General features: G+C 37.3%; 1 protein-coding gene across 1 annotated transcript; it reads left to right on the top strand.

Moving 5' to 3' along the window:
- The first annotated feature begins 531 nt into the window (after positions 1-531).
- LOC125246129 lies at positions 532-3787 on the top strand. Its single transcript, XM_048156985.1, has 3 exons — positions 532-723; positions 1898-2212; positions 2425-3787. Exons 1-3 carry the CDS (start codon positions 564-566, stop codon positions 2691-2693), a joined length of 744 nt encoding a protein of 247 aa, XP_048012942.1. The 5' UTR covers positions 532-563; the 3' UTR covers positions 2694-3787.
- Positions 3788-12002: the final 8215 nt, after the last annotated feature.

The raw sequence follows: 12002 nt of genomic DNA, 5'->3' as shown, positions 1-12002 counted from the left end.
AATCCCCATAATCATAAGCAGTGTCTCAGAACAAGCGGTTTCTAGATCCCTGGCAATGTGTAAGATCCAATCTCTGGGCTGCTGTAAGGATCTAATCTCTGCACCCTTGGCTGGACTTGAACCCGGGTCTCTGGTGTTCTAAGTGTGGCATGTTCTCCCAGACAATGGAACCCAAGAGCAGAAGAGTAACGAGTCAAGAGACTTGAGTCTTCCAAAAAATAAAAATAGTCTTTACTTGAGAAACCAAGGAACAAAGTACAAATGAAATAGGATAGCAGAGCGTCCATAAAACAGAGAAACAAAAATATACACAAGGGTCAAAAGGTACAATAAGGCATAAAACTTGTCTTGAGATCTGGAGACTGGAGTGCATAGGCTCAAGACTGAACATAATGCCAGGGAACAAGCACACTTATAAAGCGCACATGATGTCACATGTTTTTGTATTCACACATTGACCACAAGTTTGTTTGCCACTAGCTATAAAAAGAAGACGAGTGCTGACTACATCTACAATGAACAAGGAACAAGATCATTTAATGTTTGACAGTTAAAGAGCAGAAATGGCTGATGGTATTTATGAAGATGTGATCAGGACTGAGTCTGAGGGAATGAACACAGACAGAATGGAGATGATAGTGGTAATCTATGAGAGTGCAGAATGTGTGAGAGATCATGACTTCAGGACAGAGACAAACACACACCAACCACTTCAGCGTACAGGTAATCACATTCATTACTTTGATCAAATCATCAGAGTCTGCACATGTTCAGTCATCTAATGTCAGACCTGTGCTGTTCAGAAGTGATTGTGTGAAGATCAGAAGAAGCTACAGTGTGTTTGGTTCAGCTTTGTGTTCTTCTGATGCTGTTGTAGGATTTAATAACTAACCATTTGTATATGATTTTGGAGAGAGAGAAAAAACTGATTAAAATGTTTACTCAACCTGAGTGTTTCAGTTAGGATGGTCAGTCCGTTTCATCCGATACCTTTTTTGTCTGAGGCTGTTTCATCTGATGCCTAACTGTACGAGACCTGACACTGACGCTGTTTTTCCTGAGACCTGAAGCCTTTCTGTCTGAGGCATGATGCCTTTTCATCATATGACTGAAGTCTGAGGATGTCTTAAAATGTACACCGTACCTGAGTCCTTCATAATAATGTTGATGAGAATGCTGCTCTATCTTTGTGTTGGTGTAGAAACAGAGAAACCACAGACTTGACTTTACTGCCTTTATGACACCAAATTTGTATGACTGATTGTACATAAACTCATTGAAAGCATCATTCTGTGCCGGCCTCAATATGTCAATAAAGTTCAAAATCTTTACCCTAGCCTCCTTGAGCATTGCTCCTCACATGATTTGAGACTTTATACTGACTCATTTCCGTTCTCAGTGACATGTGATTGACTTGCATTTAAAGAAGCATTGCAGGCGATAGAAACAAACATGCAACAGAAGAACAGATTTCAAGCACAATTAAGTTACATTTTCTCATCAATTATGATTTCACTGGAGTAAGTAAAGTGTCTTTTCTCTCATGTATAACTGTACTGTGCTAATTTGAACCCGGCTGCTACATCTAATCACAATATCACAATAGTGCCCTTTAGGAAGAGCTTTTCGTTATGCAAATATATTGGTTTTAACAGGAAGGGTGTCACATGCTCTTGTACTGTGACATACTTTGCCTCAAATACTAAAAGTAGAGTGTCAAATAGCAGAGGACTACAGAGTAGAAACACATATAGCTTCCATCATGTGAACAAAAATGTCTCAGCCTGTTCATGGCAATATAAACACTCAACCAAGAGAAACCATACAGGGACACATACAACACAAACATACAATTAGGAATTGAGAAAACATTCATCTTGATGTCTGTCATTTTCAGGAAGTGTTTGTGTGAAGATCAGAAGCTCCAGAGCAGCTGCAGTGTGTTTGGTGCTGCTGTGTGTTCTTCTGCTGACTGCAGTCATAGTGCTGTGTGTCACGTTCACTCTAGAGAGACGACACTTAATATCCAAGAACAAAAACCTGACCAATGAGAGAGACCAGCTGCTAACTAACATCACCAACCTCTCAGAAGAGAGAGACCAGCTACTAAACAAGAACATAGCCTTGACAAATGAAAGGGATGAATTAACTAAAGAAAGAGACCAGTTCAATCAGGAGAGAAATGAACTGTGGAAGATACTCAATGAAATGGGTAATGTAAAATTATAGTACAATTACTTGTATAAGTGTTTACTTAAATATCTAAATGGGGTCATTCCATAAACTTGCACTGTCTTTATATACATTTAGTTATATATACACCAATATATACTTAATATATATATTAATTGCCACTATCAAAGAAATGTCATAATTCAGTACAGGTGGAAAAAAACTAGCCAATGATCTGGTTTGTGTTTACAGGTGGATATATTTATCAATCCAGTTTTTACTTCATTTCCTCTGAGAAGAGGAACTGGATTGAGAGCAGAAGATACTGTACAGAGAGAGGAGCAGATCTGATCATCATAAACAACAGAGAGGAACAAGTGAGTGAAAGAGAGATTGGGCACCAAAGGTTGTGCTGCTCACAGTATGAATGTCTACTCACCAACACAGACCTTAAAGTGGCCCTATTGTGGCATTTGAAAGGTTCCTATTTTTGTTTTGGGAGTCTCCAACAACAGGTTTAAAAGCATGCAAGGTCAAAAAACACTTTAATTGTCTTATAACCTGCATTTATTTTTACCTTGTTTGCTCAACGACTCCCAAACGATTCGCTCAACGATTCAGTTTGCTAATCAGCAGTGATTGGTCAGATGACTTCTGCTGGTTAACATGAAGTACAGTATACAGTGCTTGCATCACTTACATTATATTATATTAATGATGGTGCTCCGTTCTGTTCTAAGAATAAAGACTCAGAGAGGAAATAAGTTGTTTTAGGTTTATGTTAGTGAATTAGCCCACAGCTCATTGATAAACACACAAACAGTCATGGTATATGCATTAGCCCAACACAGAAACGTATTGATAAAGCACTGCAGTTGTACACCAACGTACTGCTCTATTCTTTATCATAACTCCAAGTATAATAACAACAAAAAAACATTTGACACATTTCTAGACAATTGCGAGCGACACATATTGCTGTTAGCTGGTTAGCCGGAGACCTGCAAGCTGTGCGGAGCGAACACAACTTTGATGACAGGATTTTCAGTTTCAGGTGAATTAACCCTTTAGACTTCCTGCTTCATTCTACTATGATTTTCTTAAAAAGGATATCTGATGGTATTAGAGTCTGGATTGGACTGTCTGACAGTGATGTGGAGGGCAGATGGAAATGGGTTGATGGCACCAACATGACCTCTGGGTAAGAAATCACTGAATTAAACTGATTATTCTCTAATAAATGATCATATCTCACAGTCAGTATCATATCACACAGGAAGCAGCACTGAACATCTAATGCTGATCTGTTCTTTCAGGATCTGGAGGTCTGGAGAACCAAATGGATCTTATTTAACATTATTTATTAACATATTTAATAAAGTCCAACCAATGAGTTCAGTCAACTACAACCAACAGTAGCTTGAACTCAGACCACAAAACTATAAGCTTTGATGAAGACAAAGACTGAACATTAAACCTTTAGATGACACGCAGCTCAAATACTGAAGATTGACCAGATCAATACAGTGAGAGACACAGATAACATGCAGTCACTGAAACAATGTTGATGCTTCAACTTTAACATTAGTGTTGAAACAATGGTGAGATTTCAACAAAATCATCAATGGGAATGTCAGTGAATCAACGTTACACTATGATTGATTGTACATCACTGCTACTGAATCATTATTGAAATGAACAAAAATAATCAGTAGAGTGACCCCTTCTGTTCAAAGTGGGGTATTGCACATAATTGTTTAAGTCCTTATATGATGACATCACTAATGTGAGCCAAGTTTCAGCAGCCTAGAAGAGATACAGCAACGGCCGGAAGTGAGGCAAAATTTCATTGTAAAATAACAGTAAATTAATTTGCTAATTATTAGATATTTTTATTAGATATGTATTTTATTAACGACTAAACCTACTCTTACAATACTGCAAATACAGGTATTAAATTAAATAAATAAATATTAAAATGTCCAGTGGCCGTAGCTGTATCCCTTCTAGTCTTTACCAAGAGCATGTAGTCATGGCTATTGCTGCTTGATTTAAGTTGATTTGAAGGCACTTTTGGTATGTAGACATTGCTACATTATAATTCCTGTGCATATTTACTTTAAATTTTTATATCTTATATGGTTGGTGTTAATTTAATTTCTCTTTATTTTGTGAATATCTATGTCTGATATAGTTGATGCTAACTATAAGGAATGTAAAGAGCATTTGTTGTGTTTATGTGAACATGTTATTGACTTAGAATTCTGTATTTTGTACTTTTACAGGTTTACGTTATTCCTCGGACAGCAGTAAATCCTGAAAACCATTCCTGGGAGACGTTATCTGACTGCATACTCAAGCAAGGCGTTTGAGATCAAGGGCAGAACAACAATATATTAACGCTTCAGTGTCTGATGGAAGCACTATGGCAAGGTGTCCAATCTTTCTAGCCAACTTTATCTCCAGCCCTAATCTCCAGTTTATCTCCAGACTGTAGCGAAACATTCGCTAATGTTGAGGAGATGGTCGATTTCAAGTTTTCTAATAAGTGAATAATATTAATATATTGAGTCAGTTGAAGGCCACACTGCTAAATAAGGCCCAGGTCTGGATGGTTTATGTGGCAGAACACTGAATCACTGTGCTGAACATCTTAGTGGAGATCTCCATGTACTGTTTCAGCCTTCCTGAGATCTAGGGTTGGTACCTGATCTGTGGAAAAGATCAACTATTGTTCCAATACCTAAAAAAGCTAAGACAGGTTCTTTTAATGACTATCATTCTATTGCTTTGACCTCTTTGGTCATGAAGGCATTTGAAAAAGAGATCAAAAAGCATATAATGATGGCTTTAGATCTGCTGCAGTTTGCATATCCTGCTGGAAGAGGCGTAGATGATGCAAAACTGTTTCTGTTAAATATTCTCTATCAGCATCTGGAAAATAGTGGGACATTTGCATGGGTTTTGTTTGTTAAATGCAGACGAGAAATCCACAATCTGCAACCTGTTAATTTAGGGAAAAAATGTATTAGTCAGTTTAATTTTAATCATGGTTTAGTCTCATGGATTGTGAACTTTTTAACAGATTAATGGGGTTTTATTGGACATGTTAAACACCTCTATAGGTTCACCACAAGGTTGTGCACTCTCTGTTCAATCTTTTTTATATTAAACACTAATGATTGTCAGAGTTTACAACATAACAGTCATTTGGTCAAATGTGCAGATGAAACTGTTCTTCTTTCCTTGCTTTCACACTCTGACCAGGGATATGGTCCAGGAATATGGTTATCTCTTGGTGTAACAGTATGAAACTAGACTTGAGTGTCTCAAAGCTAAAGAGATAAATTAAAATTTCCAGGCAGGTGTGTTGGAGCTAAACTCTACATGAAGAGGAATAAATTCCTATAAACTATTGCCAGTTCTTTACCTTATGTACATCTTAATCTGTTTAAATATCACAAAATATCCACATTGGTCACTTTCTCATAAACACAAGGTGTAGTTTTTTTGTGATTGTGTTTCAGTGGGAACATGCTTAAAGGATTAGTTCACTTTCAAATAAAATTTTCTGATAATTCACCCCCATGTCATCCAAGATGTTCATGTCTTTCTTTCGTCAGTCAAAATGAAATGAAGGTTTTTGATGAAAACATTCCAGGATTATTCTCCTTATAGTGGACTTCACTGGCCTCCAGACGGTTGAAGGTCAAAATTACAGTTTCAGTGCAGCTTCAAAGGACTTTAAACGATACCAGATGAGGAATAAGGGTCTTATCTAGAGAAACGATCGGTCATTTTCAGAAAAAAATGTAAATGTATATGCATATTCCTATACGCCTTCCCTATTCTACTTACAGAAAAAATGAAACTGGCGCTGCATTCATGAAAATGAAAATGTCCCAAGAAGGACATGAACATCTTGGATGACATGGGAGTAAATTATCAGGAAAATTTTATTTGAAAGTGAACTAATCCTTTAACTGAATGGAGATCAGTTGCATTCCTCAAACTTAATAAAAATTCAGGAATATGAATGATTACTGGATTAAGCAGTAATGAGGGATCAGGAGTTAAAAAAGGCACAGGATAGCATCAAGTCCAGGTCAGCTGATAATCCTATAGCCTACAACTCAATGTATAAATCAATGTCACATTTATCAAGAGGGTGCGTCTCATTTTTTTTAAATTGTCCATCCTCATCTACCTTCACTAAAGGAAAGAAGGCAGGTGCTCTGCAAGCATTGAGTAACAGATGCAGTACGAGGGCTGTGTGTGAAGTATGACATTCTTGATCATGTTCATGTCTAAAGCCGATACACTGCACGATTTTAGCAATCCTATAAGATCATTACTTTATCAGCACTAATGCATGTACGACATGCATTAGTGCTGTAGTACTCGAGTCCGGACTCGAGACGTTTTTCTGTTGTCTCGGACTCGGTGATATTTGCACTCGGACTTGTCTCGGCCGACTCCAGCTTTTCAGTCTCACTCTTACCGATTCCGAGCCGATCTTTTTTGTTACCAGCGGTACAGGCAGTAACGTCAGCTGCGCATTCTCGCTCTCTTCTCTCACGGTGAAGTGACACACTTGCGCGGGCGCCTCCTCTCTCTCACTTGTCTCATTCGCTCCGGTTCCCGCAGGTTTCGCGCTCACACCGAAAGCGCGCGCACCACTGATCAGTGGAGCGAATAAGCCATGCTCAGTCTCAAACAGAGACAAAAGTAAAACAGAGTCACAATTACCAAAATGAGTGGCTAACTGCACTTAAAATATAAAATACATACAAAATTATGACAAAATGCTCGTCTTGGCAATTATTCAGATAAACACAGTCAGTTTTGGATCGTTAAATAGCTAAGAGAACGCATGTTGTGTAACAGTATTGGGTCCATTCATAAACTCTTAAAGGGACAGCAGTCCAATATTCCTGCTGCTGTCTGTCCTGTTATTTAAAGAACAAAAAGACAAAGAAAATCACTTTCTGCTCTTGACTGAATACGTTTTTAACTTTAATGGTAAGAATAAGTCTGTATTTAATATTTACAATAAAAAATACAGAAATTAAGGTAACCAAAGTGGATGTGTTATTTTACATTTGATTACTTTAATTTCTGTAGTGTTTCTTATCTAAATTAAAACCTACTTAACCTGAAAAAAAATAGTTTCATAGCTCTGTATTTCCTGTTTGGAAATGTTTTTATTTGTTCTTATTTTATTACTGAGTTTTACTTTTTTTTTTTATGAAAATAAAACTTTGCGTTGAAGAAAGGTAGATTTTTGTTTGTATATGCTGTCAATTATAGTTCTTAGAAAGAAAATCAGAATCGGCAAAAATATGTATCGGCAGATCACACTATCCAAAAATAGGAAATCGGAATCGGCCAAGAAAATTGCAATCAGCGCATCTCTAGTTCAAACGAAAGCCACAGCAGAACTGCGACTCATATCGATGTTTTGTGAACAAATCTGTGACTGTGTAAAAACCATGAGAGTCAATGATTCAATTACCCTTTCAAAAATACATCCACTTGCGTCGTTACTGAATGAATGAATGAATGAATGAATTGAATGACTCGATGACTCACTCAATAAGACAGTGACTTACCGCCACCTACTGGCGGTTTTAGTTCAATATTTAAAAGTATCACACGTTATAACATCATTGCTTATTTCTCTTTTGGACTTTTTTAATTTAAAACATTTATTTATTTTATAAAGGTATTTATAGAGGTAAAAAAAAACACTGTAATGCACAATCAGTTTAAAGGGGAAAATGTTGTCCCTTAATGGAAAAGGTGTGACTGCAGCAGTCTAAGTGGAGGAGAGGGGGTATGCAGAAGAATGTTAAATGCCTCAGGGTGTACGCGACTGTAAAATGTTTGGGAACCACAGTTGTAGAGAATTTAAAAACATGTAATAATGCAAAAAATAATAATGCAAAATTATTATTTTAGAATCTAAGATATGCTGTCTCTCACATCACATAAATTATCAATAGTTATATACGAAGGTCTTGAAGAGGATTCTTTTTTTTCTGTCTCTGTCTTGACTGTCTCATTTGGACTCTGACTTGACTTGAACTTGAACCTCTTTGGACTCGGTCTTGACTTGGACTCGAACCTTTTGGACTTGGACTTGACTTGGACTCGACAAAGGTGGACTTGACTACAGCCCTAACATGCATGTAGACTGTACGATGATGACACCTGTTGACTCGTGAGCTACGATGCAAGTTTCTATAGAAGAATTAAACGTTACTGTTGAATCTTCCCACTAAGAGTCAAATTAACAGCTCAAGTTGTTTCATATGTCTTCGACCATTGCAGAAGATATTGGTTACACCTCCGGACCGAATCATCAAGGATTCTTCTGCAGATCCGATGCTCCTCAGCCTAAAGGCATCTTGCAAGTATTGTTCGTTTGAACACTAAACAGTGATTTAGTATTAATTTATAAACCCACTGTGTCAGCTAAGGTGTTTTATTACTGAGGAAATCGATGATTCTTTTCCAGATTATCTTTGACCTTTTTCCATAGCTCCATTTCCGGTCCCACTTCCGGTTCCACTCTATCATTGTTAATTTTTACCTATGTATGTGTGTGACCTGCGTGTATGTTATGTGTTTGTTTGTTTGTTTGTTTGTTTAGTTATGTGTTTGTGAGTTATACATGTTTGGTTCTGACTCCGTCTGCTAATAAATTGCCTCTTAAGTGATTTAGACTTGCTCTGAGTAGTACTGTACAATACAAATGTTGTTCTTCCATAACCTGGAAATGAACATTTCTTAGAATTAATAAACAATCAACACTGAGTGTTCCCTGGAGGATCTTTATAACACTGACTCGGTGAAGGGTCTGAGCTTAGAACATGCCAGTGTTTACGTACCATGTTTGCAAACTCATAACTTAGAGCGAAATATTGGATAATACAAGACAATCTATTATTGGTCGGTTTAGACACTGTTCGAGCAAGGCACTCTTGCTGATCAGTATCTTCAAAACGTGCCACAGCCTCTTTAATCCAAGTATTTTCATTACCTCTCTCGTAAAGCCTCTGACATTGATCTTTACATTGTATCTCGTACCTTTCATTATATGTACAAATCCTACGAATCCTCAAACTGACTAATCAGAAGACTCTTCTTTAAATTGGTAGGATGAAAACTCTGACCATGTAGAATCGTATTTTTATCTGTAAAAATAGATTTCTATACAAATCTGTCACCAATTTACCATCATCTTTTATTATAAGTAGATCAAGAAAGCTAACCTGAGAAGCATTATAATCAATGGTAAATTTAAGATGTTCACTATTGGGATTTAAAAAAATTTAAAAATCAAGTAATTCATTTTCCGAGCCACACCATATAAGAAAAATATCATCAATGTATCGACGCCACAAAAAATGTAGGGTAAGAAAGAATTGACCATAGGATTAAATACACATTCATGTTCAAAAAAAGTTTAAGATTAAGGGAATAATTTCGTGTAATACCAAAAATGTAATTTATATGATCAAATGGCCCTGTGGTTTGGCCTATATAGGTAAAACAAAACATTGTTTAAAAACGTGTATAGCCAAACACAGAATTAATATACGATTGAAGGACCAAAAAAAATCCCATTGCTGTGCATTTTGATGCTTTCAAACATAATTTATCGACTCTTCGTTATTTAGGCATTGAACAAATAAAAGTACCTAGAAGGGGTGGTGATATTAATAAAATCTTATTACAGAGGGAATCCTTTTACATTTACACATTAAATACTCTTTCTCCTAAAGGTTTAAATTTGGATTTTGATTTGAAACCTTTTTTGTGAATTTTCCTTTTTTTTTTTTTTTTTTTGGTATATATTTGATTCCCATTTGTTACCAGTGTTGTTTGGATTATTGGGTGATGAGTATGATGACTTGTAACAGGTGTGATTGATCATGTTGATGAAATGAATTATATCAGGTGTGACTGACCATGTTGAGAAAATGATAAGAAATTGACATTTTTTGACTATTTACTGTTTGCCTGACCTGATGAAGACGTCTTTGGTCGAAACATTGTCTTTTTAATACATTTTGAGAGCAGCAGTGGCAGTGTGCAGATTTTTTTTGTGTGTTTACCTAATAGTGACTCTGATGATAAAGCACCTGCTCCAAGTTGAGCTGGGATGTGCACATACCACTCCAGGAATTGTGTACAGTCCTTGCAACATGGGGCCGTGCATTATCATGCTGCAACATGAGGTGATGGTCGTGGATGAATGGCACAACAATGGGCCTCAGGATCTCGTCACGGTATCTCTGTGCATTCAAAATCCCATCAATAAAATGCACCTGTGTTCGTTGTCCATAACACACGCCTGCCCATACCATAATAACCCACTCAATCCACAATGTTGACATCAGCATCACCCACACAACGCGATACACAGTCTGCCATCTGCCCTGTACAGTGAAAACCGGGATTCATCCGTGAGGAGAACACCTCTCCAAAGTGCCAGATGCCATCGAATGTGTTACATTCTGCCTATTCTAGGCTTCAACAGAAAGGGAAGACCACACGGATTGTTCATATAAAGAAATATATTTATTAAAGATAAAGAATGAACAACTTAAGTTAAATAAAGTCAGTATATATGTTAGGTTGAAAAAATAAAAATGTATGCGACAAGAAATATGAGGGGTCATGCATAAGCAAACAAAAACGTCACAACGGTGCGGGAGATAAGGAGAAGCGGCAGCCTCTTCAACCAGGTCTGGAGAGATCTTTAAAGCCCAAGATACTGGAAGCAGTCACACGCGATCCTGGACGCAATCACAAGCGCAACACACCACACCTGTGCTCCCTCACCTGTAGGGAAGACGTAATGAACGAACAAAGCAAAGAGGAGGAGCCAAGCAGATCCGTGACAAATGTGAGCATTCAAACATTCACTGATGCTCCAGAAGGAAACATGATGCAATAAGAGTAAGGGATGAAGGGTGTAGGGGTCAAAAAACTTTTTTACCCAATCTAACTCATAAAAATATTACAGTAGTATAGACAAATACTATGCATATTTATAGGTAAAATCGAACTCTAAGCCTCCTGACGACAAACAACTTCCCTGTGCAAAGGATCATGGGGGCCTGAAGTGTCCATCAGTTGTACCCTTTGAAATCCTTCATTCCGAAGGGCCCTTCGAAGTGGCCAGTTTTGAGCACTTCGGTTTGGAACGACCCTTCAATATGGCGGCCATGATTATTTTCACTCCGAAGTGCCTTCCAGAGGGCGATATATCCCGTTTGGAATGCACCGACAACCTCTCTGTATGATTTAAACTGGGTGACAGCTGATGATGTAACAGCCAGGTAGGCACACCCTCACGTGATAATGATTGGTTGATTGATAAGCTTCAGTCTGACCAAACACTATACCTGGAAATGGAAATGAGAACAGCTTTATTTGACATTACACTATATTATATTGTTTTAAAATACAGTATGTGAGCACGGATTAGGAGAGAAAACACTAGGCAGGCAGAATACAACCAACGTGATTACGTCACTAATATGCTAATTTGACACATGACGTCATCTAGCGACATTTAGCGACTTTTTGGGCAGGCTTTAGCTACTTTCGTTTGAAAATAGTTGGCAACATTGCCAGGATTGTCTCAGAAATATACACACAAATCCAAGTTGATTCACACACGAATGTGAGGATAAACTCGCAAATTTCAAACATTCAAAACTTTTGTGCAACAGTTGTATATTTATGAACTGTGTTATGCTTGTATGAAAACTTTATTTTGTGCATGTAAATGCATTTTTTTCGTGCAAATGAAT

The sequence above is a fragment of the Megalobrama amblycephala genome, linkage group LG14 (assembly GCF_018812025.1).
Source record: "Megalobrama amblycephala isolate DHTTF-2021 linkage group LG14, ASM1881202v1, whole genome shotgun sequence".
Classification (NCBI taxonomy): domain Eukaryota; kingdom Metazoa; phylum Chordata; class Actinopteri; order Cypriniformes; family Xenocyprididae; genus Megalobrama; species Megalobrama amblycephala.
This window is presented reverse-complemented; position numbering and strand designations above follow the sequence as displayed.